Source organism: Poeciliopsis prolifica, unplaced genomic scaffold (genome assembly GCF_027474105.1).
Source record: "Poeciliopsis prolifica strain line A6 unplaced genomic scaffold, Auburn_PproV2 SCAFFOLD035, whole genome shotgun sequence".
Classification (NCBI taxonomy): domain Eukaryota; kingdom Metazoa; phylum Chordata; class Actinopteri; order Cyprinodontiformes; family Poeciliidae; genus Poeciliopsis; species Poeciliopsis prolifica.
The window spans coordinates 355071-382599 of record NW_026562410.1 but is presented as its reverse complement, the minus strand read 5'-3'; the positions used below and the strand labels follow the sequence as shown (position 1 = coordinate 382599).

The 27529-nt window shown below is 38.7% G+C and overlaps 2 protein-coding genes across 15 annotated transcripts in view; one reads left to right on the top strand and one right to left on the bottom strand.

The window, feature by feature from the left end:
* Positions 1-9957, top strand: part of mapk10 (mitogen-activated protein kinase 10) — a 35688-nt gene extending 25731 nt beyond the window's left edge. For 4 of the 7 annotated variants that reach the window (XM_055052280.1, XM_055052282.1, XM_055052281.1 and 1 more), the window contains exons 10-13: positions 2599-2723; positions 2874-2937; positions 3233-3310; positions 6057-9957. In XM_055052280.1, the coding sequence (XP_054908255.1) occupies positions 2599-2723; positions 2874-2937; positions 3233-3310; positions 6057-6199 (410 nt within the window). In that variant the 3' untranslated portion in view covers positions 6200-9957. Of the gene's footprint in view, positions 1-2598; positions 2724-2873; positions 2938-3232; positions 3341-6051 lie in introns of all 7 variants that reach the window. The other 3 variants (XM_055052284.1, XM_055052285.1, XM_055052286.1) reach the window with 3 other exon arrangements.
* Positions 9958-11203: 1246 nt separating this feature from the next.
* arhgap24 (Rho GTPase activating protein 24) overlaps positions 11204-27529 on the bottom strand; it is a 59334-nt gene continuing 43008 nt past the window's right edge. For 6 of the 8 annotated variants that reach the window (XM_055052272.1, XM_055052271.1, XM_055052279.1 and 3 more), the window contains 7 exons: positions 22647-22769; positions 17898-18105; positions 16040-16172; positions 15223-15296; positions 15019-15140; positions 13782-14940; positions 11204-13587 (listed from right to left, as the gene is read on the bottom strand). In XM_055052272.1, the coding sequence (XP_054908247.1) occupies positions 13323-13587; positions 13782-14940; positions 15019-15140; positions 15223-15296; positions 16040-16172; positions 17898-18105; positions 22647-22769 (2084 nt within the window). In that variant the 3' untranslated portion in view covers positions 11204-13322. Of the gene's footprint in view, positions 13588-13781; positions 14941-15018; positions 15141-15222; positions 15297-16039; positions 16173-17897; positions 18106-20924; positions 21107-22646; positions 22770-25401; positions 25547-27529 lie in introns of those variants that run through there. The other 2 variants (XM_055052275.1, XM_055052277.1) reach the window with 2 other exon arrangements.

The window sequence follows — 27529 nt, the reverse complement described above, 5'->3', positions numbered from 1 at the left end:
GTGGGGTCAAAGAATATAATTAACTCAGACAATATATTTTTGTCAGCTCTTTATTTATTCCTGCCATTATGGTTAACTGGAGCAGTAAAGCACCTGAGTAATAATAATTTAAAAAAAATGCAGATTTTACCATAAATATTTTTGTAGTCAAGCTTATTTGTATTTCACATTTCAGCAACAAGGCAGTTCACAGTGTTACACCATAAAAACATAACACAGCAGCCAACTATGAAGCAAGCAGTAAACATGCTATCATCAAGACTATAAAGCAAATATTCATTAAATATATTGATTCACGTTCCAGTTCTTATTCATCAAAGGCACTTCGACACAGTTGTGGGTTTTTTAGCTTTGTTTTTGAAGAAACTCTGGGTTTTGCCTGTTTTTCAGTTTTCTATAAGTTTGTCCCAGATTAGTGGAGCATAAAAACTGAATGATGATTCTTCATTCTCCAACAACCGATCTTTCATTTTGGTACTATGCTGTTCAGTGATTCATAAACTAATAAAAGTATTTAAAGTCTGTTCTCTGGACTTTAAATATGTTTAAAGTATTTCAGAATGCTTCCACACAACATCCAAACTTTTTGTATGAGAAATAAATGAATTACAGAGAAGCCTTTAAATCTCCAAATACACTTTTGTGAACTTTGTAAATAGTTCAAATTAAAAAAGCTGGTGACACTTTATTTGAAGGGGTGTGCATAAGACTGACATAGCACTATCATAAACATGAGTGAATCTTTATGAATGTTTACAACTGTTTTCATAAAGTGTCATTCGGTAAATAATGACACTTTTAATGCAAAGATGACTCTTTTAATTGACTTTCAATGTTAGTTTCAATGCAACTTTGCATAAAAATGCAATTATTTGCCAAATATTGCTAAGTTGACACTTTTAATGCACTTTTAATGCAACTTGTAATGCTTATTTTGATTATTTACCAAAAGACACTTCATGACAACAGTCATAAACATTCATGAAGACTTCTTCATGTTGCTATGTCATGTTTATGACTATGTAATGTCAGCCTTATGCAAAATCCTATTAACCAAAAAAAGTCCCAATTCCCCATGAAAATCAAAAGCAACCCCCGAATTTTCCAACCCTGCTCGTCAGTTTCTGCCTTTTAGCTTCCTTGTTAAAATTCAGAGCTGAGTACTGAAATCCCAATCAGGGCTCCCACTTGACTCTGCTTCTGGATATGATCAACCCTGTGCATCTTCTTTTGCTCTCCCAGCTGAGAAAGCAGGAAACAGAACATCCATTTTACAAGAGACGACACACTTTTCTGTTTGTGTGGTCCCAGATCAAAGCTCCAGAGTTGTTAAATTGTCATGAACCAGTTTTGTATGCGGGTTGTGGGCTGCTGAGGTGAGGAAGTTAAAGGGAAATCACCCAGAGAGGCACAGTGGGAATGTGTGAAAGCAGGTTGAAGAAAGGAGGGAAACACTCGCTGTGCTTTGGCTCTCGGATTTGTTTCAGACTGACAGACAGCAACGTGTGAGAGGATGATGTATAAAAGGAATCCATATAGGAGTTGCTCCATAGATTTGCTCTGTTTTTGTTACTGATAACAGAAGAATCCATTCTCCATTTTTCCGTTTCTGTTTTCAAACTGCAGTCTCTTTTTTCTCCATAGCTGCTGTGGAGCTGTTAAAAGTGACTTTCTCAAGAGGAGGAAAATTTCCCCCTCGAGTGCGTTGAAAGAATATATCCATACTGGAAAGAATAAATTTATTTGTGCAGTAAAAAGAGAACAAATCAGAGGAACAGGAGGAGTAACATGGATATGTCCTTATTTATTTTGCAGCTTATTTCTTCAGCGTTTTAGCTGAAAGCCTAAAAAATATTCCATCCTGCGAGCTTTTAGGACAAATGTCTGCGAAATGCTTTTGCACATTTAGTACATTTAAAAGGAAGTGATTTTATCAAAAAGGAACTGAGAAATTCTCTATATTTATGGATCTTAATACATTTATGATGGAAGGTAGCTTTTACATTTGCTCTACTTCAACCTCCTTTTACTTGCCTGATTTCAGTTTCATAAGTATTTCCTGAGAATTATCACCGTAGAAGCACTGGGACCACCTTAAATTATAAAAAGAAGAGTGAATAATCTAAATGACAAATATCTGAGGACAGATCTAAAATGAACAAATTACACTAATCTATGTTTAGCTGTTGCATACTGATATTTAACATTGCACATAATTAAGAACTATAATTCACTATAATCTTAGGCTTGCATTACTGTCCAGTTCTTTAAATGTCATGTTCATTTTTCTTTCCTCTTCATTGTATTAAATTTGTTGGTGCGCGCAGTGTTTGGATAACTGTTTCATGTCTAATTTTAATCTTAATTTAAAGTAATTTGTCTGAAGACTGAGAGTTTATCATTACCATCCAGCCATGATGGGTTTCTGGAAGATGAAAATGACATCTAATAACCTTCTGTTTTTAATTATAGCTCTTTTTTTCCCCCTCTGGATTTGTTTTATCTCAATCTTTGCTTTCACATATGTGATGCAGAGCGATACTTTCTTGTCTGTGTGAAATCAGCTGGGTGCTTTTGTGTTTTCTCTTTCGACTTCAGCAAGCCAGGCCAGAGACCTGCTGTCTAAGATGCTCATCATCGACCCTGCTAAGCGGATATCAGTGGACGAGGCCTTACAGCACCCCTACATCAACGTGTGGTACGATCCAGCTGAGGTGGAGGCGGTGAGTAGGCGGCGTGTGTGCGTGTGCGTGCAGTTGAAACTCTGTCCAATCCATTTGTGTTTGATCAAGCTCTACCCAGTTTTGCTTTTAATATGTGACACATATGTGTTCATCTAAAGATCTTCCTGTGCTCCCTGCTTTTCACTTTAGCCTCCACCTCAGATTTATGACAAGCAGCTGGATGAACGAGAACACTCCATAGATGAGTGGAAAGGTAAGAAGAGCCTGTTTTAACCAACACTTCAAGCTAAATGTCAACAATGCATGAGTCTAGTTAATTTATGTATTAATTATGAAATGTAGGGTTTGACATTGCATCGGGAAATGTTGTTTTTGCAGCTTCAAAGTACACAAACCACCGTTGTCTCTGCCGCGTCAGAGACAACGGCAGAGACAGATGATGTCTCTGCCGTTGAGACAGAGACATCACCTGATGATGTCTCTGTCGGATGATGAAAAGTGAAGTTTCGCCACTGTTTGCATGTTACTGACTCTTCTCTTTTTGCCAGAATTAATCTACAAAGAGGTGATGAACTTTGAGGAAAGAACGAAGAATGGCGTTGTGAAGGGACAGCCTTCACCTTCAGGTACTCTCAGTGCATAAGCCTAATCGCTCTGTAAGTGAATTTACTATAACCTTAATGGAGTTTTCCCTTGTAAATTGAGATTCCCATTGTGCTGTTGACCATGTGTCTATGTCTCTTGCATCTCGAATTAAGTGTTGTTTAATTATAGTGGGTGTTTTTTTTTTTACTTTTTTTTATTTGATTAACAGACTTTGAGAACAAAATCTGCTAGTGTTAAATGTACCTTGTAGTGCAGAGAATATCTCATTAAAAAATGTGTGAATGTTTGTATTTGTGCATATAAATGTTTCACGATTTAAGGTTTGGGCTGTGTGGTTTTCTTTGCAAATGTCAGTTTTCAGCTGACATTTTAAGCCTCTCGAGTTGTTCATGAAATGAGAGCAAGTGCTGGCTGCATTTTCTACCACAGAGTGGCAGTAAAGAGTCGTGTTTATGCACTAATAATCCAGTCACACTCCTATGGAAATTCAGTCAAAGAAACAGCTTTATCATGGTAACAGTAGCATGCTGATAAGATAGACTAACTAAAAAAAAGGTGCATTTAAAGTACAATACATTTCCTCAGGCTATAAAAATGTGTAAAGTTTGTCCATCATTTGCATTTAGTCATTTAAACAGCACCTAAACTTTATTATCTTTAATTCTTTCGTTGCAAGAAGAGAGATAGCATTTTGCAATTCTTTTTGCTCTATGTATCTTACTTTCTTTATTCCCAACTCGCACACGATATCCACCCTTTTCTGTGTTTGCAGCTTGTTGCAATTAAGCAGATCGGCCGCTCTGTAGTGTCTGATGCTGAGCGTATCAGACGCAGTGCAGGAGCTGCAGACAGCACTATTTCACTGCAGCAGGGAGGTGGAGGAGCAGAGAGCACATGATGCCCCAGTCAGAAGTTGAAAACACAATATCCTTAATACCGTTTTAAATTTATGTAATTATTATTTTTTATTTGCTAACATGACACAAATCAGAATTACACTCAGATCACTTTCCACTTGTATGTTTTAAATCTACTATATATATGTATTAATTGTCAACTACAGCAAACAGATGAGAAAATGTTGTTCCATCAGTGGCATAGAAAGAAACACTATAAAGAAATAGTTCAAACTGTGTCCCTGAAATGCTGCATTCAGCATGTTGTAAAACATGTTATATATATGTGGAAAACAGCCTCCTAAAGCTCACAGTTTGGTGTTGTGTCTGAAAGAAAAGTTCACCGGTTCCATATTATCAGATAAATAAATCGATTTGTCTCACCCATCGCGTCATTACCATCAGAACTGCAAGTGCTGTGACATGAACTGAAAATGGAGCACTCTGTGATCGCCTTAATTGTATCACTTAATCTGTGGTAATGATGAAACGACGGAATAGCAGGTAAGAGTGAGAGTCCTCTGATGATGTCTCCGAAAGTTTGCTGCGGATGAATTCTAACGTCAAGCAATGATCAATAAAAGAAAATTGCAAAACTGTTTTAATGACTTCCAAATGAACTGACATAAATAGTGCCAGCGCAGCAGCGTGTTTAATGATGACATAAATCAAGGATTGTAGGGAGAACTATCAAAGAGCTTATTGATATCATGTGAATGATTACAACAGCTGCCACCTAAATAATGCGGGGAGCCTTTAATGGTCTTTCATTTAGAACCCACACAACCCAAATCTTAATCACTCTCGTCTCATCACACTCACTGTACACTTCTGGTCAGATGCTTGGACACAATCTTTATAGACATGAATGTCAGAATAACTCGGGGGTTTGAACTATTCTGTTTTTATCAGGCTGCAATAATGCTAAAGCATACATCTCCAGTAAGCCTTAAAAACAAGAATTGGGTGAAGCATTTTTAATATAATGTGGATTTTCTCAAAATCCATGGAGGATGAGAAGCCTCTTCAAGAGTTGCAGAGAACCCACACACTCTGGGAGTAACGAATAACCTTTTTGCTTTGTGCCGGTTGATTATTTTACCTGCACTCTCATCAGACAATTTGCCATTGTCGAGTGTTAAGAGTAGTATATACTTACATATATGTAGCATTTTGTAGGGCTAGCCTGTGGCCATTGTAGATATCTCGGTTTTGAACATTTCAGAACCTATTTTGATCAGCAGTCATCAGTCTGCTGAGATATCAGAATAACTAAAGATTATGAAACAAATCTTTGGTTATTTTATGCAGTGAGCATAGAAGCATATCAAAGCATTGTTCAGAACGGATGAACCAGGCTACAATAAGCTTTGGCAAAGCCTGGGCTAAACCCGAAACGAAACACAAAACATTTTTTTAGTTTGATGAAAAACATGCTAAGGTAGAGCTAATGAAATATTAATGGCGTGTCTGTTTATAGTTCATATTTGAACTTAAATGTGGAACTTTGACTTTGCGCCACAATAAATTTAAACCTCATTCTTGTTGTTAAAAATCACTCTTGCTGTTTTTCTGTATTAGCTGTTTATTCTGGCATAAAAACAGTTCAAATGCATCAGTAAACAAACTTGACATTCATGCCTCCAAAGGCTGCTTGGGAACATCTGATCAGAGCTGCAGTTGTGACTCTTAGCGGATGTTGGAAATGTCCTTATCTCTGTCCCAGCAATGCAACTCAACTTTACTCAGCATCCATCCCCCCTTGTGCTGTCCGTGCTTGCGATATATATATACATTTTTTATTAATCTGCTCCCATCAGAACTTTTTTACGTTTTAACCCTCCTGCTGCTGTTGATTCCCGTAGCACAGGTGCAGCCGTGAACAGCAGCGAGAGCCTCCCTCCCTCCTCCTCTATCAACGACATCTCCTCCATGTCCACCGACCAGACCCTGGCTTCAGACACTGACAGCAGCCTGGAGACCTCCGCGGGACCCCTGGGGTGCTGCAGGTGACTATCCGCCTGCCTGCGCAACCCCATGTTCTTCCGAAGGTGAAGAACCCAAGAGATTTGAGCGACAAAATTGAAACGATGTTTAAAAAAATAAAGGAAAAAAAAGCAACAAAAAAAAAAGATCAAAAGGAATATATTCTGAACAAAAACATAAGCTACTGAAACACAGTCTGACATGATGAAACCCAAAGCTTGTGCATTATCATTCAAAAAGCAGCAGTGGCATTAGACTGAAGATAATGAGCTGAGATATATGCTACTGATCCTCTAGTTGCTTTGCTTATGACCCCTCACCCCCGAAACTCATACACACACACATACACACACATGCAGACATGCACACGTCTTGTATATGGCATCCAAACAAAAAAAAAAACAACCCGCGCCTCCTGTAAAATGCATTTTGGCCGGCTGCTGGTTCCCCCAAATTACTTCCGCAAGCATCTGTGGCTAATCGTTGTGGCAAGGTGGGCTGCCAATGTCTTTTGATTACAAAAGAAATTTCCCTTTTTTCTGCATTCAACTCTGAACCTCAGCTCATTTCCTGAGTCACTCCCACCCAACATGAACTTTGAAATGTAACTTTGCCTGTACTGTTCACTGGGTCTTGTATATCTTCAGGGAATGTGCAGTCGCTCTCACCCCGCAGCTACTTGTAAATATTGTAATTCTGTACAGCTGAAGGGCAGACAGACATGGGACTGAAGGCCAGTACACTGGAAGGTTTTGTTTGTTTGTTTTTATTGTTTTGTCTGACTAGCGCTCACCTTGCCACATTACTTCTCTCCACCTCGGTTGCCCCTCTTCTTATTGCCGTAGTTGTGCATGATTAGACTAAAACTGCGCAAATCACACTGTATGCTGGAGAGAGAACATAAACAGTCTGTACAGAGTCTTATATTTATGTGCTATGTAAACTAACTTCATCACGGACATTAGAAGGCGGGGTCTGGTCTCAGTAGGACAGGGGGTGTGTCTGTGAAACACGGGCGAGCTGAAAAGATGGAAAAATCAGGATCGAAACGGTCGATGTTTTCAGAAATAATTTGCAGTGGTGAATAATCTCCATGCCGTTTCCCCTGGTGGCGTATAAGCGGCCCCACCGCCGCCATCATCCCATGTGCTGACCCACGACGTTGCACGTCACTGTATAAACCGTCGCGGTTGAAGGAAGTGGAAATATTTCACTGTGGTTCCACCACAAAAGCGGCTTCTTCCAATTATTTGACTCCTTAAAAACCATTCAATGAGACGCTGGTGAAACAGTGCAGAGGTTTATGGGCAAACAAGGAGTGTTAACTTTGAAGCTGCGACTTCACCTGACAAATAAACACGCTCTTATTGTTACCGCACACAATAATACTTTAAAGAGGCAGCAGGATAGGATTCAACTGCCATAACTCCTGGCTGGATGGCTCATCTATTTATTTACACCAGTGGGAGGAATCTGAATATGGCTAGTTTAATTTGGAGTAGGCTAAAGGACTCCAGCTGCACCAAAAAAAAAGAAGAAAAAAAAGTCCCTAAACCACAGTTTGGTGAAAGGATGTGGGAAGCCCTCGTTCAGCCTCCATTTTTCCCCCCAGGATTGCTCTAGTTACTTAGCCTCTCAAATCGTGAGCTCTTTTAGCTCTTTTTTCAGCTTCGTCTCCAGGGCATGCGCCGCTGCGCTGCTCAGCCTCACTCTGCTCAGCCTCACTCTGCTACATTACACTGCATCACCTGAGTGATGTCGGCCCCTCCACCTTCTTCAAATCGGACAAAAATCGCTGTCAAACGTTGTGCTGTGTTTGTGCTGGTTTATGCAGCAACATGTTTTGTTTGTGCTGCTGTGATTTTAAAGATATACAGAGGTCATCAAAGGTCAACCAGCCCCTGCACTGTTATGAAATCAAACAAAATTGGTGAACAGAAATTTAGCTCTTTATGATATTAAGAATAATGATAAATATCCAAAGTGACAGTGATGAAATTGTGTTTATTTGATATTGAGGCAAAATGGCAAATTATTTAAATTCAGTAATTTAATGGGCACTAAATAATGTCACAACAATGGCAAATGGGGTGGACTGCACAGCATGAACTAAGGCGACTGATAACTCCTGGCTAAAGCCATTGTTTGTTAAATAAATTGTCAAAATAAAAATGCAGCAGGCTGTCTCCACTATACATATCGTCACAAATCATACTTATAACAGTAGAAAGGTGTGGAGAATTGCTGATTAGGTGGCGTCTGCCTGTATATAGCCTCAGTCTCAGCAGCACAACATAATTGTTTTCCTGCGCTCTGTGCACATACAAAAATCCTGACTTCGAACAGCTACTTTGTTAACACTCCTGAAGCCAGTAGGTACCACAGAGAAGAGGGCGACTGAGGTTGGCGTCTCCAGAATAAGCTACGACTTGCTTGGCTTTCTGTTCAGGGTCTGGGTCAGGGCAATCTTTCAAAAACAGGGTGCGACTTTGAAATGTTTTGTGTTTTAAAATGTTCAAATAATTTTTCTTATTATTATTCTTTTCCACCTAAAGGAGGGCCACAGCTTGAGTTGGCTCCTTTATACCACAAATACACACAGTAGTGTTACAGGTTTTCTACAAGGCATTTTTGAACCATGTAAACACTCTATTTGTTTCCGTATCTTGACATGTTCCTGGTCACTTAGTAGAAATATTGACACGTCTTACTGTTGACCCCCTCTTTTCTGAATGTGAGCTGTTAATCTTTTTATTCAACATCCCTCTGGACAATTTTCTTGTGATTAAAGGTGCTTTTGATCCTGGTTAATGTGCCTGAAGAAGAAAAAGGTTTTGCCGCACAAACTGCTTTTTTTTTTTTTTTTTCCCCTAACACCAGATGTAGAAACAGAGTTTCACAAGCGCGCATGTCATTGTCCTGAAATTTGACCAGCAAAAAAAAAAAAAAAAAAAAAAAAAATAGAGATAATTTTAAGTTGTTACCTGATCTGGGTTTTTACTGCAGTTGCTTTCAAGAATGTCAAACACGAACTCGGTCGTGTGTTTTGGAAGCTGTTTGTGTGACTCTTGGTGTTCAGTCACATTAACCAACGGATTCAAAAACTTTACTGTCAATCATAATCCAGATTTTTGCGGAAATATTTCAGTGATCTCGTGTGTTCAGAACCAACAACATCTATGTCTCTCAGACTTTTAATCCGAGGTTGACTGACCTGTCATTTAGCCATAACATTGCAAATAGTGAAAAAAAGAAGAGTACACGTCACAGGTAAGGATACGTCTTGTAGTAGTGATCCCCGACCTACTGATTTTCTTTCACACAAGCTCAACTGTAAATAATAACACTCCAAAAAAATAAAAAAATGCAATAAACACTTTTATTGTACTCAAACAAGGAGGCAAGCTACTGTGAGGGTCAGGCAAAGTGTCTCCAACAATGAAACCCTGTATAGCTCATCTGAATCAGGTGATGTTCTTCAGTTCTTTTCCGACTCCTTCGCTCTTGATTCTTTTGCTCCGTGCTGTTTTAAACAAGTCATTCTTTTTGACATTGTCAGGTTAAAGACAAAAAGAAACTGTATCTGTTTCACGCTGATCTCAAAGCTTCAGAATATAGCGTTTCGAGTAAAAGTCAAAATTAATGCAAATGAAAACAGAACAAAACAAAAAAAAAAAATAAAAAAATTGAAAGCTGTTACTGTAAACACAACATTTTAAAGGAACTGTGTATGTACAAATAGTATATGTATGTGATTGAAAATAAAGAAAACCTTTGATCTTGGACTATTGTTGATTTTTTTTCTTCTTCTTTAATTTAAGTCTTTCATATGAAAAGTAGACAAGGATCATGCATGTTGTCTGGCAGAATGAGTAAAGACTCCTAAACTGTCATTGCAGAATAAATACATAAAAGAAAGGGATTTTATTTCTTATTCTTCATCTGTTGGCTTAGGAAGTTAGCAGACAAGTTCTTATGCTATCTGGGATTCCTGGAAACCACAATATACTGTAGAATTATTAGAAGTGTGACATACAATCATTTTCACTTCCTCAGCATCAACAGTGATTAGCAAACATAATGGGGCACCAATATTTACATTGGAAATTAGTTTTCAGTTAGTATATATAATCACCAAGACAATAACTTTAATATGGTTTGGGAAGAAAAGCTTGCACATCACCATGGAATAAAATAGACAATTATTCATATTAAGGGTATGGTGGATTTGTGGGAAATAGATTATGGTGAGAAAATATTATTTTCACTATGTAAAATCTTTAGATACACTTTTATTAATATTTGCTTCAATCCCTCGAGTAAAAATCCATTAAGAATCTAATCCTAATTTTCAGGATTACACGTTTTATATCTGTTTTTCAGCACAGGCAACTCTTCAGGGACATAATTATTGGAATAAGAATGCTAAATAGTTTTCAATACTAGTGTTTAGTGAATTAAATTCAGTATACTTATGTAGAAAACTCTGCTTTATGGATTTGTGTATACATGCCGTATTAAAAAATGAAGAGGTAATGACAGCAGTGGCGCCTTTGTTGACGTCATCTGGGAGAGAATCACAGCGAGACAGCTGAGTCATTAAAAAAGTACGTAAGAATAATTCTTTAGTATTGGTGGTCATCAACCATCATGATAAAGTTTATATGTAATAAATATTCTCTCTGTGTTGTTTGATTAATAGTTATGTAATTAGCTAATGTCCTGCTTTTGTTTTATTGGCCAAGTTACATCAAAATAACAATAATGTTTGCACTGCCTCCCTTCCAGGATATTAATTTTTACATTTTAGAGCTTCTGCCCTTGTAACACAGCCCCGCTTTTCAAATGTTATTCCTGTCTTTATGACTGAGACAACTTTAAACATTAAGATAGGCTATACTGCAAAGCATGTGAATCTTTTTAATAATCAACATAATAGCTGAGTAACATCCAACTCTGACTCTTCTAGTTATGTGCTACACAAAAGGTCCACATTTATTCTATGAAAAACGCTCAGAAGTGACACAAGACTCACAGGAAATGCATTTTTATTTATAATGTCATGTCTTTTCAAGGTTCTTTTGAACATCAAGTATCACGTCTTGCATGAGTTTCAGTATCCACCACCACCTTAGTCTCATATCTGCTCTTTATGTGGAATTCAGAGTGAGGTGGCACCGTCAGCTGGCCTAAAGCCTATTATTTCCTGGTGAAGAGGGTGAAGAGAGAATTGTAGAGCCATCTCTCTTTACTTGGTTGTCCAGGCACTTTCTTTCTCTGTGCACACATCCCACATGTCCTGCAATGACCAGCAGCAGGTTTAAAATGGGGAACAATCTCTGGTGGAGAAGCACTAAGCGTGTTCACGACTCATTCGACCTGACTTGTACCCATTAGCAAATCCACACCGTGTGTAGACGTTTGGTTTGGAGCTACATACACACACTTGGTGAATAGAAAAGTCCCTTGACGCATATCAAGTTATTGTACACAAACCCTCGTGAACCTCATGCACCTTCATGCGTTCGTCTTCTGCCAGTAGATCTAACAGACGGGCTTCTAATGTCATTGGTGCTGACAAAATTCTTGCGCTAGTCAAGATTTTTGTTTTTTCTCACAGTTAAAAACAGTTGTGTTGGTAATTATCCAGATGCATCTTTTGCACTTGTGCTATAGGTTAGAATAAAAGTCATCAGATGGGTGTTTATATACAATCATCTTTTACAATCAGCATTTTATTCAATCAGTTTAAATTAGACTTTCCACAAGAATTTGCTGCATATCTCTTGAAGTGAAAATGTATATTTTCTCCTCAAATTCTGTATTCTGGACAAATATTTGTTGCCTAAATCTCTGACAGTGCCAGTCAGATGTTTACACTCTCTGCAGGCATACATCTTATATTAAGTGTGGGCCCTAATGATATTTTTACAGTGTTCTGTCACAAAGGTGGAATGGTTATCTAGCAAAATTACAACTTTTAATTTATTGTGAATTTCCTTCACATTATGTCAACATTACACATAAAAGCTTCGAAATATACTGTCCACTGTAAGCAAGTTGAAGGTGGAGCATCGTTTTATGTCCATCAGCACAATATTGACGTGGACAGAAGCTTGTTTTCCACAGACAAATTTAAACATCTTTAAAATTTACTGAGGTTTGTTGGATAATCGTTCCACCGTGATGCGTTAATTCAAATCCATCATTAAAAGCCCAAAATGAATATGCCATGCTTGGTCAACGATGAGTGTAGGTAAACTTTTAACTGGCACTGTATGCAACTGACCAATTGTGCCAGGCTTAAATTGCAATTTTAAAGCTACAAAACCTCCATTTGAACTGCTACCATGCCATTTAAACAACGATCAAAACCACAGTGCCGACTAACAAGTAGTGTCTTCAACATCTAAACAATATTTACAGAAAGGTTCTTTTTTTTTCTTTTTGGTCATGAGTAAATAAATTTAACTACACAGAAGTACAAGCAATATACTCACCAGTTTAACATGGTTTGCAGATTGACTCACAGAACATTCAGTACCAACTGGTGGAGACTGGACAAACATAGAAGTGCAAGGACAAAAACAATCCTGATACAAAACATTTCACCATGATGACTTTGCTCAAATATCATGAACATTTTAGTGACTGATTCAGTTTCAAACATTTACCTGCAGTCGTCTGCATCGTTCCCCACTATGTACATGAGCCCACACAGAATGACAATTTTATTAATTGGAAATTAATAAAATTGGTGAGAAGTATCACTTGATTATTTTTAGGTCCACGGTTGAGAATATTATTGTTTTTTTTCATGTTTTTTTTTTCACATTTTACATTCCCCACATAAAATGTACAGTTTACTGATACACTGATGAAGCTTTTCTTTATTCCACTTCGCAGCAGGTTAGAAAGTGTCCATGAGGTGTTTAAATAACGCTATGTACAAATATAATGTAAGCCTGACATCACTCCAGGTGATGTCTGTATTTACACAGGTATCCCTTTTTTAGCTGTATATGTTTATTTAATATATATTTTTTATATAAAACAGGCCCAGATTTCCTTCAGTCAGGATCCTCATCCTGTCTCAAGTCCCATCAGCATTCAAATCCATGAAATGAATAAACGAACCAGAGTCTGCCATTCACTGTATCCAGATGGCGTTATTTCGGTCCGGTCGACGGGGTTCTGTGGCTGAGTTGCTGCCAGTCGCCGTGAGGTCGCTGAACGTGGAGAAAAACTGCTCCATCTCTTTCTGCAGCATCTGGTTTCGCCGCTCAGCGTCCTCCTTGGCCCGTTCAGCGTTACGCAGCTTGATTTCCACCATGGTGTACTTCTTCCTCTCTTGGTCCAGCTCCTCGTGTAGGCCCACCATCTCCGTCTCCAGTTCCAGGTTGCGCTGCTCCAAGCTAGAAAAAAAAAAAAAAAAAACATGAGGAGAAATTATAGTCAAACAATTTATCAACAAACCACCTCAGCACAGAACAATTTGTGGAAAAAGAAAGTGATCTACAACTCATTATTCTACTTTTCTTCAAGAAAGTAATTATGTCTATAAATCAGGGCACTTATGGAATGAAAGTGTTAGAAATGGAATCTGCACCTTTTTATCCTGGCCTCATACTCTGTCTTCTGTTTGTGCATCTCCTGTTTCAGACTAGCCACCAGACTGTGCAGAGCACTGTGGTTCCCAGGTCCATTTCCAGTGGTGAAACCTTCACTGGTATCACTGCTGCTGGTGCCGCGACTGCTCCCTCCTGCTCCATCTTCCCTGCTGCTGTTCCTCCCGCCACCTCCTCTGCCTCCGCCCGTCTGCAGAGGCGCTCCCTCCTGAGCTGGTCCGTCCAGGTCTTCGTATTGTTCGTTGTAGAAGTCCTGCTCTGGGCAGGTGGTGGTGGAGGAGCGGCAGGAGGTGGAGTTATCAGGGAGGGAGATTTCACAGGAGGACGTGGACCAGGTGGCGCTGTCCACGCTCTGCTTGTCCTCACAGCTGGTGTTCAGACATATGCTGGTGATCTGGTTCTGCAGGTTCTGATGGTTCAGTTGGACGTTGTCGTACGTGGACAGGCGGTTCTGATTGGTTGTTTGATCCCCGTTGTTGGAGACGTCACGCGTCTTGTTCTCCCGAAGTGCAACGCAGCTGTTTTGTACCCAAAGACCATTGCGGCTGGTTGGGCCTCCTGAGATCATATCAGACCCTGACATTCCCAATCGAAGACCACCTGTCCCATTCGCAGCAGGACTGCCTCCACTTGTCACCCCGCTGGTGCCCATTTTTGTGCCCGGGCCTTTAAGCGCCCCACTTCGACGCATGGGCAAACTCCCACCTCCTGTCAGGTTCTGGGTCTTATCAAAATCTGCAGGGGGTGAGGAGCTAAAGGAACCATTAGTAACAATGCCACTACCTTTACTGAAAGCTGGGTTCTTTTTCACCATAATGGGCGGACTACGCGTCATCTCAAAGCGTCCTGTGATAACTGTCCGCGGGCTCGCCGATCGCGGCGAGCCGGTGTTGTCTGCTTGCTGGCGGTGCGACTGAGACTCGGTGTCCCAAACACACTGCCGCAACAGCTGCGTATTGTTGTTCTCTGTATTCTGAGACAGGGCGCTGACAGCCGAGGTAGTTGTGGGGACTTGTCCCTTCAGCGGTTCGATGTTGTTGTTAGCGAGTTCAAGTGCCGTCGGCTCGTCTTCATCTCTGGGGAACAGCACGTCATGGTGGCCAATCAAAACAGCCATGAGCTGCTGGACCAGGACAGTTCCTGGAAAAAAAATGGGATCATGAATCATTATATAAAGTAAACACCATAACAGACAGTTTGGATGTTCTTAAAACAGACCTTCCATGATTGTTACCGGGTCCTCAATCTTTGGCCTCAAGATATTTGGCCCAAAGACCGTCGCCAAGTTCTGAACACTCATTTTATTCACTCCTGAGTATGATTGAACTTCATCAAGAAATCTATAAAAAACAAACATTTATATTCAGAATTTTACCTAAAACCACTTTCAGTGGCTTAAATTTCATCTATTATAACACATACTTGCAGATGTACTTGAGGAGGTTATAGTTTACTGGAGGTAGACTTTCCACAAGCCTTTTCAGTTCCTTCGTACCCTGCATGTTAGAGACATCTTTCATGTTAAAATCTTAAAATTCCCAAACTGCAACTCTATATCAAACATACAAAAAAATAGAAAAGAGAAAAAAAACTATGTGAAATGTAATTTATGATCAAATCGACGTTGCTTACTTAGCTAGTAGATGTGTATACCAAAGGTCTACTAGGTGTAAATATAGCAAAGTATAATTTAACAAAGCATTGACTCAGGGTGGTTTCCTTCCACTTCAGGATAATGAAGAACTTTTGCTAGTCTGCTGCATACAATCACAAGTGAAGACATTGAAGTTTGTGATTGTAACACTGCAAAATGTAAAAACATCCAAGGAGTACGTTTGAAGTATATGTAGAACTTTTCCCCAGTTTATCACTTTTTAACTTTAACGTCAGGAGAAGGCTAAAAAATGAGGGAAGCTGAACAGGATACGTTTTCAGGATTTGCAAACAACACTGTAGCCAAAAATGTTAACTTACTTATAACAAACTGTTTTGAACAGCACAGAACATCTGGTCCAAAGTGTGTTTTACAATGCATGAGAAACCGTGTTTATGTGGTCCACCACTGCGTGAGGCAGAGCGGTGCATGGACTGTGAAATAAATCAGCTTTAACGGGACTAAAGTGAGGATTTTCAGAGCTAACTTTATATCAGTCACCTACCTTATGCTTGGACACAGGGATTAAGTCTGTGACAGGAAATATACAAGAAAAAAAAAAAAGCATAATTTTTCATTTCCTACCATTTCATCATCTTTGCCGAGGAGTTTGGCTTTGGCCAGGAACTCTTCGTATTTCTGGAAGGGGATGACAGGCTCGGGTAGTTCTCTGAGGTACAGCTTCAGCAGAGACGCCACTGTGTGCACATCTGTGTTACTGTAGACAGATAAGGTGGTGACAACAAGCAAGATGTCGATGACACTCAAACTATGACAAGGCCTATTCTTCTAAACAGAAGAAACTGTTTAGAAAGATGTTTTTCAGAGTTGAACACCACATCAACATGTATATTACAAGCATTAGATCCACAACAAGAAAGTGCAGATAAAAAAAATGCTCAGATGTTTTTGCTTATTGTGTCAAACCCAGACTTTAGGTTTTTAATGAATGATATTTTCATGTCAGTCTGCTTTTAGCAAATAGCTTAGCTCTAAAGTTTTATATAATTTTATATGAAATATGAATGCTGGTGCCTACTGTGTTTCAGTCTTTAAAGATTTATTAGAAGTATTTGACACAGTGGATCATAATACTTATGTAAAAGGCTTTTAGACAGAACCATTTGGTGCTTTTATTAATGCATTTTTTTTTTTGCTTCCAATTAGTATGTTCAATGTTAATGACCCCTTTTGAGGAAGACCTTATTGTAGTATTAGTGGTGCATCTCTCCATCTCTATGTTGTTAAATGCAGTTGCTTACTGTCACTCAATCTCTGTTTCCCTGGTGTTGCAGGTCACATTTGAGATTATTCAAGGGTTTGTTGTAAATTGCTGCTGTGTCAACATAAGATACAGTCACTGATCTTATGTGGATTCATAAGATCAGTATCTTCTCACCATGTTAATGTGTGCCAACTATTATTCATGAATGTGTTCCTATTTGCTCACGTTACTCATCTTAGATTCTGTTTACCGTGGACCACAAAGATTTATCACAAGATGTTTAAATCTTATAACCAGCACTGCACTTTGTACTCTTTGGTTGCCTGACAATTGTCATCTACATAGACTGGCACACTAGCATAATTCATTTGGGCATCAATATCTGGCTTTTTTTTATGTGTATGTCCTAAATGTCACTAAAACAGAGCAACTACAACCTCTGAATTATATTTAGTGTCCCCTTAGTGCAGAACTTGAAATAGAAGCATAAAGAACATGAAGCTGTAAAGCTTGAAAAAGGACTTAAACTATTCTTGTTTTTATTATTTCCCCTTATATTTAACATTTTATTTAATTTGCTCGATTCGCCAATAGACTTTTGCAACATTTAAACAAAAACGGCAAGCTGTCTTTTTTTTGAAATTGAAATACCATACAGTTTTAGTGTAACATTTGAAATGTGCTAATTTTCAAATGATTAAAAAGCAAAGCATGAATCTGGGACACATGTAAGAACCCCACGTTTTACCAGAGGGAAAAAGGAAACGAGAAAAGGATTTGAGAGGAGAAATGAAGCCTGCATTGGCGAGCTTAGATGATCTTACAAAAGAAAAGGATTTGGGTTTAGAGATGATAACGATCCAACAGGCGACAGGTGGTGAGACCAGCAGGGGGTTAGAGAGGCTAATCAGGGAAGAGATGGATGGAGTCATTGCCACTGATATGCAACAAAGGATTTTACATGAAAGGTGCTTTAGCCACTGCCCTCAAATGGATGATTATCAGGTTAGAGAAAATTTATTTGCATATTATTAGGTATTTTTAAGTGTGCTTGTTTTTACACTAGCAAGTACATTTAATTAGACCACTTGTCTTTCGCATAAATTAACCAGTGCCCAAGTTTTTGCATTCAAACTAGGAATATGAATATGCTGTCACAGCGGTGTAGACAAAATTACAATCTTTGTAAAGCCAGTTGCATTTTTGTTCTTCTCTTACCAATCAAACGAGGGCTTCTCCCCGCAGTCGAAGGCATCTTGAAGCTCTTTGACCAGATTGGCCTGACCGGGCAGTCTGAAAAGACCCTCTTCTTGAAGGCCCCACTGGCGAATGAAGTCCACACATTGCTCAACCAGCATCGGAGCAAGTTTGTTCCCGAACCGGCGCTCATACCGCACTGTGTCCTCCAGTTTCTGGCCGAAGATCCCTGGAGAATGGGAAGAAGTTAGCAAAGATGCATTTGCCATAGTATATATTTGCTAAATAACAAAACAATTGTGTTTAATATTTATCACTGCCTACCAGTAGTATTTCAAAGGCTTTAGTGACAAGGCACACCCTGAACAGGTTGCTAGTCAATCACAGGGCAATGTAAAGACAAATGTAGGTGAAATAACCCAGACCACTCAGATCTAAGGGTATTTTAGAGAAGGCAAGTGACTTAAAATGTAAAAAAAACTAATTATGAGAAGAACCAAGAGTTAGATATGGCAACAACAAAAACTGTGACAGAGCCTTAGGTTTGAAACACTGACCTTGGGTCATTCAAATATACTTCTTGCCATTTTGGTCAAACAGGTTTATGTTTATCTGATGAGAATAAAGTATTAATCCAAAAAGAAACTGGATTGTCATTGTAAACAGCTGCAAATCTTAGTCAAGCTTCAAGGTGTCTATTTTGGATTCGACGCTTCTTCCTTTGTGAAAACCAAGTCAGTTTATGGGAATGATAACTCTGCAACTGATGTTCCAGCATTTTCCAGAACATAGCATGTTGTTTCCCAACTTTTTCTAAAGATCGTCACCACTTTCTACCACAGCCGAGGTTAATAGTTTGGGTTAGAGGGATAAATAAAGTATTGCACCAGGACAATTAATCCAAGTATATCCACAGTCTGGTTTTGGAATGGACAAATCAGGTTTGTGGAATGGTTTTCCAAAAGCCCAAACTAAAGCCTTAATCACAATTTTCCTCCTCAGGAAACCATCTAATTAAAATGAGCGCTACAAATTTAGACAAGAGCTATTAAATATCCAGTCTGAATTATGCCAAAAGCTTGATTATGGCTACATAATAAATGTAGCCATCGTACAAAATACAAAACAAAACAAAAAAATCAGCCGTACACCTGGACGGATTGAGCCCAACTTTCAGATCAGCACCACTTCCCTTCTTTCAGAGGCAGACGGCCATTTAGACGGGAGGAGATTAAGGTGGCCTCACAAAGAGATTTAGATTTGCATATTTTTTCAGCCTCCAGACGCAGACAGAAGCTACTCACACACATTCAGACATGTGGACGTGGTACGACCAGGCCCACTGACCGAATTAGACAAGGCTTATCAAACGTACACTTGACACATTTTACACCCTAAGCTAAACAACTGCAGAATAACTAGTCTGAACTGGACTTGAAACATATTTCCCTTTTGATTTTCCTATGCATCGTAAAGAGTCATCAATTCCTGTTACATCCTGCACTGAACACCTTTTTCTCTGACAATATCGTGTATGTTATTAAACTCACTTCTCTTAAAAATTAAAGATCCAGTCAGCTTCTTGAAAAAATGCCTTTTAACAAATTTATGGTGCGACAACAGAGTTGCAGATCTTCATGTGCACATATACCTGCAAAAAACATCCCACTCTAAAGTCATGAAAGAAAACCAAATCAGTGCTGGAAAGCAAAGAATGCATCCATTTCCTTTTTCTATCAGACACTAAAACATTGTTCAGTTATTTTCGAATTGAGAAATGGCTGAAACATACGCTGAAAATATCCTCAATGAATTACTTCAAGTTGAGTTTCTGCTTTCAAAATAAAAAATAAGCCCATGTCCACCCTGGGAATAAATCATAGATCCTCCCGTATCGACAACCACACAAAAGAACCAAATGAGAAAATGGGACTGAAAACAAGATCTTCTCTCCAGGCGTTCCAGTCATGAATGAAGGAATGTTTTCCTGGGTCACATGTAACAGTGTGTGCTGAACAGCTTATGCTTCAGAGTGTGTTTTTTCTGCATGTTTGCTGTTCCTTCTGGACAAGTTGTACTTAAAACGCAGACCTTTGGCACACAGGAGTGGCACCTCTAAACAGCATGCAAGCCCTCCAGGCTTTCCACCAAACCTCTCAGGCTCTGACAGTCACACAAGTGATCCAATCACCAACACCAATGTTGACCCAAAATGAGTGCTGCCAGTTTATCTTGTATTATTTCTGCAATAATGTTTGCATAAACTAGCCAAATCAGTCTTTCATGAATATAAGTTTGAACTTTGATAGCAGAGAAGAGAGTTGAAGCCTTTTTTGCTATATCATATTGCTACAATAATGTATTCCTAATCATATCTAATAAGAGTGGAAGCTCTTATGTTTTGTTTCATTTGCATTAAAATTCAAACCTGGAAAAGATGGGAGCATCTTAATACTTACTCTCCAGTTAGAGGTGGGGAAACTAGCCGGCCTGTTAAGTTGAGGGACCAGGATAGCTATTAGGAAATTATAAGCTGCTCTCACATCATTGAACCTTGAAGTTTGATTTTCAACATAGCCACAGAGCTGAAGTGAAAAAATAATAGTTTTCCTGACCTTAGTGTTCTTTTATTTAAATTTCTTGAACAGCTACAACTCTTGAATTTTTACAAGTTGGTGATGAAAACTGAATGCAAACTCCAGCCAAATGCTGTTTAAATAATACAAAATATAGAAAATGAGAAAATTACAAGTGCTGTTGCTCTGTCTCTTCTGAACGTTCATATGCAGATGTTTAATTAAAGAGTTTTTTGGAGAGATAATATAAACTTCATTGTCTCCAAGGGGCAGTTTGTTTCTTAATCAGCAAACAACAAATGCAAAGAAAAATAGGGAGAAACAAAAAGAGATAACTAGAGCTGTCTCTCGGTTCAGCTACATTAGAAACATAGCTTCAGACAAGAGCACCATGCATCTCTTCGCAATCTTCGGCAAATGAAAAAAAATTCCAAAATATATCCCCAAATACAAATCATCAAAAGGTAGTTACCATGAAATAGATCTCCAAGGATCCAGATGAAGAATCCACAGCTGCACATTTTTCCCCAATCACTTCGTTTCTTGTTTCACTGTTGACCAGTACTTAATGCTTTTGTCCAGCTGTCAGTACTTTGGGCTCTTTGTCTTTGTCCAGCAGCCTTTGAGCAAACTTTTTCATGAATTTTCAGCAGTCATAATCAGCCTATCAGGGCTCAGTCGTTAAGTGCTGCTGCTGCAGAATGGCTAAAGGCTGATGTGTGTAATCTCTCTGTTTATGTATGCTTGCGTGCGCGCATGTGCATGCGTGTGTGTATGTGGGGTGCGCCAGCATGAGGGGGAGCCCGACGAGGCTCAAACATGGAGCCACCTTTCCTGTGGCATCTTTGACAAATGGCTCGTCCTTTTGAAAAGCAGTCAACTGCAATAGACATCAAACTCCCTGCACTGAAAACAGAGGGGCCAACTCCGCCTCATCTATTCTGTTGGTCAGCGAAGGCTGCCTGGACTGCCTGTCTGGTTACAAGCGCCGCACTTGTGCCCCGCTAATGCACAATCTAGGCCAGTGTCTGCCAGGACAGTCAATAACAAACCACGGCGACGCAGCGGGGGACTCGATAATCAGCAGAATGATTCCAACAAAGTCACAGAACAATTACAGCATCAATGGACTGCATCGGTTTTTTTTCAGTGACAAAGTTGTATTGGTTTATTTGACACACATTTGATGAAAACCCATTTATTATTTTGTTTGGTAGAAACTGTGAGAGAAAAAACAACAAATATGATGGATGATGCTATGATTTCCAAGAGGAGTTGCTGCACATTTTCCAGCTCCTGAGACAGGAAAAAAAAACCTACTCTTTTCCTACGACGCACAGCAGCATGTGGATGGACTTTAGCTGCCTCAACACAAAGTAGTTAATTCTTCCTGAACTAAATCCTAAAAAAAAAAAAAAAAAAAAAAAAACAAAGCTTAAACCAAATGTTAGAAAAAAAGCATTTTTAATTAATGGGATGTGATCAACAAAAGGTCAAAAATGTAACTAAACATGACATTTCACCCAATAAATGTTAAGAATTTAGACTTATATAGTGCGCTCAAAAAAAAAACACGTCAAATCTAAAACATCCAAAAATACAAATTGCTAAAAATTATAACAATTTCCCAAACTGTAACAAAATACAGGATTGTTACCAGTAACTACATCTCCAAGAATCCAGATCAAGAAACTGCATATCCCTGCTCCAACACACCAAAATCAAATAGCTGATTTTCCTCATCAGTTTTCAATCTATAAGCTCTGCAGATGTCTGGTAATGAGCCATTCATTTGCTGAGTCAGGTGTGTTGGAGAAGAGTCACATCCAATATTGCTGAGTAGTCGCTACATAGAGACGGTGGATTCCTAATAGACAACTAATGTTGTCTATTAGGAATCCTACTCCCAATAGACCTCAAGAGTCTTACTTTAGGTACATAAAACTTCAGAATAAATATTTGTCCTGTGCTTTTATTCAAATGTGAATATGCTGTACATATGCGTAGAAAGTGACAAAAACTGAGATTTGCTCGACTGACCCCCTCATGACATTGAACTCATAAAGACTTTTGTCAAGAAAAACTGTTGCGAGGACAAAATCAGCAAATATAACTCAGGTGTATAACAGCATTGCTCCCAACTTCACTTACTGCTGATAAGATAAAGAAGAACAAGGGCTGTATTCATGCTAACCTCCACCAAATGGTGCCCAGATGACTCTCCGGATCGTCTTCACCCAATCCTCCATGTCATTCTGGGTGCTGGCCATAAGTAGGTAGGTCTCATGGTTGGTTGTCATCCGCTCTCTATCTCCTCCTGTTCAAGGAAAACAGAAGAGAGAAAAAAAATTATGTAATATTATTGAACAAGTTTAATTATCTGGTGTCTATCATCATTGTAGATCTCTTTGTGCAAAATGGATTTATGGGACAGAGTAAACACCCCCCGACTTGTAACATTTCCAACGAAATGTTTAATTTTTAATGCATTACTTCCTGTTTCCTTAAAGTATGTCTATGATATGACAAATAGGCTCATTTCTTTTAGCCACTCATAAACATGGGGATGACAGGTCGACATGTCACTAAAATATAGAAGTTGTGTTTTGGATCTTTATACGTCAACCATGGCAGCAGAAAATTGCAAAGAAAAAGTTGTCACATGTCCTTTAAAAAGCATCTACGCACTTATGGCTTTTCAAGACGGTGAACAATCACAGGACCCCAGCTCTTTTCCAGGAATGCACTGCTGGTGAAATCAACTAATAACTCGACCCACCACCAGCTGGATTAATCATGCCTTTGACTGTGAGGGACCCTGATCCATTGATTGCATCCCAGGATGAGGTCTGCCAGTGCCAAACAGAAACTATTTATAGACACGAACACAACATGAGAGGCACGGGCAGCGGGTTACAATGGATAAAACACAACTTCAAAACGCAACATTTCCATTCAGGTAAATAAAACCCTGACGAGTCATTAATTCTGCAGTTGAAACCTGTTTGTAAATGATACTGCTAATTTGATAGGATCAAAACAACAACGCATTATGGCATACCGGCTTAGGAGTTCATAGACCCTGAGTGGTTGGAGAGCCAGACTAAATTTAGACGTAAACGTTGACAGTGAAATTTACGCTAACTGTCTGCCCTGATGGGATCTCATTAACGGTTTCAAGAGACCATATGTTCTCTGCATGAAGCATTTAACATCTGCAAGGCTCCCTTCACAATCTCAGTCTAGGCTCTTTCAAAACTAAGACACTTAAAGTTGTCTTACCTCTAGGTTAGAAAACCCCCCAAAATGAATCGGAATACTTTTTATCACATGTAAGAACTGTTTTGCATATTATATAGAATACTGTTTTACATTATCAGGCAGGCAAAATTTGCAGTTCTTTTTACTTAACTTAAAATGCACTTTCAAGAGTTCCAGGTCAGCTATCCATGGCCAAATGTCAGACTTGATTACATTTTAAAACTGTTGCGAGATATAAAAATCAATCAGTGTGATTTTTATGGATCCCTCTAAAACAGTATTTCTTAAATTTTCCACAGGGACAAGTTGGACAGTAATTGTAATACTGACATGTTGCATAGGCTGGGTCAGCGTTTACATCCGGTCACCTTAAGACAATGTCAAAAGAAAATCTCCAGCAAAATTCTAGTAAGTTCTTCAAATTTGCAGTGATTTATGGAAAAGAATGTTTCAGTGTCATAACAATATATCTTTTTTATACTAATTCAAATATTGAGTTGCATTCTTAGTCCACTGAATTCAGTCCTGTGTTATATTATTATCTATCTTATTCAGGGGTAAACTGATCTTGGTTTTTATGGACAATTGTTTTCTTCAGACATGTGTTAAACAGTTCACACCGCTCATAAGGACTACAAAACATAAATTAGTTCATAAACTATACGCTATAGAAATATAAACTTTTAAATAGTTTCTATCTATGGACAATAATTTGATTTATATTGAATAAATCACATTTGGAATTCTGTATATAGTAAGCAAACCAACTAATTCAAATTTAGCATTTGCCGCTTTAATTTGTCTCATACATCACTGGTAGCACAAACAAAAAATAAATAAATAAATAAATAAAAATCACAATGCAATAAATAAATCATAAATACTGTCTCATTTCCAGAAATGAAAATACACAGAGTTGGCACATAAATATCAAATAAATTCCTCAATATTGTGGTTCACAAAATAGCACCAACTGATTGGTTAACATTCAAACATATTGACATGCAAATAATAAAATAACTATACTCATGCGTTTTGTAAATAAAATGCGTCTATTAAAAACAATGGATTTATTGAAAATGTATTTGAAAATATTTCATTCACTTATTTTAGATTAAGTGAAACGATTATTTGTAAAATAGTGTCACTTTTGGATCTCCGTATACATATTGATATACGTCTATTCAATTCTTTATTTCAGTTTTGAGTCAAACGTCACAATAAACTACCAGCTTAATAACTTTAATAATGAAAATAGTTTCGTTTTGTTCTTTTTGATGGCTGTGTGTCCAAGAGGGAGGCTTTTAATCAAGTCCAAGTAGTCTAATGGATTCTCCTTCCAGTCCAGCGATTAGTCACCCCCGCTATTGATTGTCCTCCGCGCTCTCATTAATTAATTACCCTCCACCTTGCAGTGGAGGCATTAAACTTCACCGGGCGCCTGTCTCCACCCCCCCAAATGCCAGCAGACGTCCGACTTGTATTAAACATATACAAAATCCGTTCCCGGTAATAACTCAACGGGTCCATTTGTGGGAAAACAAACAAAAGGCAGCTCCGGCTCACCTCCCGACTTGCTAAAATCCATAGTTTCATTTCACTCCGTATCCCTCCGAGCAGCGACGCGGAACAATGTTTCAGTTTCACAGGTACCCCCCTCACCCCCCACAGTGAAGCGCGGTACTGACCGGGTAATAGAGCCGCTCACTTGTTCTCGCACATGGGAGCGTTTCCTCAGCTGCTCTCGAAGCTCCGCCGCTCCAGGTCCACTTTGTTCGCGACCCGGAGCTCAGCGTTGACTTCAGCCCGGGGTTCACCACGTGATCAGCGCCGCTAGGTGGCGAATCAGTTATTGGTTTAGTAGAATGAGAAAACATTCACGTATCGACGAGTGTGTGCATCCACACTGTCAGATATACCGGGAGAGAGAGTCACCACCAAGGGCCGTAGAAAGTTTTTCCAGGGCCCAGACGCACCCAGCCCCCAATTACTATCATTAACAATCATTAAACCTTGTTTAAAGATAAGTGCATAATTGATCTAAACAGAGGCAGTTTTAAATGTAAAAGTATTCTCCTTAAATGTTAATGAAATAATGTAAAAGTAGCATTTGGAAGAAAAAAAAGGTAGTATCTCCTTTTCAAATTTTTTGTCAACCACTCCTTTTAAATTCTGACAAGGTTGTCTTTTTTTTGTTGTTTTTTTTTTATACTTCTTTTGCAATGAGGCCCAGGTCTTAGAGGTCAGAATGTCTCCTTCTCATCTTGTCTTCAGTTCCCTCCACAAATTCAAGCAACTATTCTGGGTGGGCCATTAAACATGTTTAAAATCACCTCCAGTGCAAAGCTTGGTGTTTTGATGGTCAACATTTTACTGACCATTTGTGGGTCAGCAGTGAGCTCACGGCTGTCCATTTGACAGGCCTACAGCAGCTTTCTCTTTTCCAAAAGTCCCCTTTTTGCATAGGACTGCATGCGTACGTGTTTAAATCTCTGTCGGTAGAGATGTAGCAATGATTACAGGCTATTTTTATTGACAAAGTTCTCAACTTGTCAGTGTTCAACGATGTCGATCTGAATTAAAGTTTAAAATAAAATTAGTCCAAGTTGATCTTCTCATCTTGTGTCAATCAAATATATATATATTTTATAATCTGCACCCTCCATGTTTCTTACACTTAAAATCAACCAGAAAATTGTTAAGTTTATGTTAGTGTGATGCTTTCTTTGATAAGCAGACTCTCCATACACCTCACTTGGATCTCTGTCTCGTTTGCACTGTAAAAAGTAATATTTTTTTTTGACATTTTAATCATAAATGTGCCTGGAAAAGTTCATTTAATGTCGCTATGTTTTTTCAAAATATATTTTAAAATTTAAAAGTTTTTTTTATTTAACTATTTACTTTTTAAACATTATAATTTAGTCTCTAGTACTGATTTAATATAAAATGTTACATGGGAGAATTATGTTTAAAAAGTCTAAGAAAAGAAAGCTAAAACTTTTCTGCTCGGTAACAACGCAGCACTCACATACTTCTTGACTTGAGACGTAAATAACATTTATAAAAAGTTTATATCTCCCCTGCCCTCTATTGGACAAGTAACAATAGCTTTTATTTCCCTCGTACTGCTTCCAGTGCTGTAAAGCAAACACAATTTGTTTCCCCAACAGCTGGGAATTTGTTATTTCACTCAGTTACACTAATTACCTCTGAATCCAAGTTTCTCACTTGAATGTTTCGCACCGCACCCTGCAAGTGTTGCTTTTTTCAGTTGACAAACACAGACATTGTTTCTGTGTGTCTCTGAGCACATTTAAATTCACTCACTAATTCCATTACTTGCTTTGATAGATAGCATTTCCGCTAGAAAAACAAAACAAAACATTATTATGAAGCTGAGCAAAACGATTAAACGGCATACCATGGCCATTACTGCACACTCCTGTTCCTGCTGCCATTTCCTGTTGATGCTCTGTTTTTTTTTTTTTTTTTGTCTAAGAGAGCTTGTCTCCAGGTTTCTAAAGATGGGGGAAACACTTTTCATTTATATGAAGCCTCTCTTCAGCAAACTACAGTTTGGATCACTGAACTCTCACAGCTCTGACCCGACATGTCAGTGTCAATTTCTTATTTGGCCTGTACTAGAAATCACTGTCAGGGAATCTGAGAAAAGTATCGTCTATAACTCTGACTGCTGTGGAGGTCTGTGCGGAAATAAATGCAGAATAATGTTTGCTTCAAATTTCAGTCTGGTGCCTGTTGTTATGTTTCTACCACTGTAAACTGACTGGACAGTGTTTTTGACAGATTCCT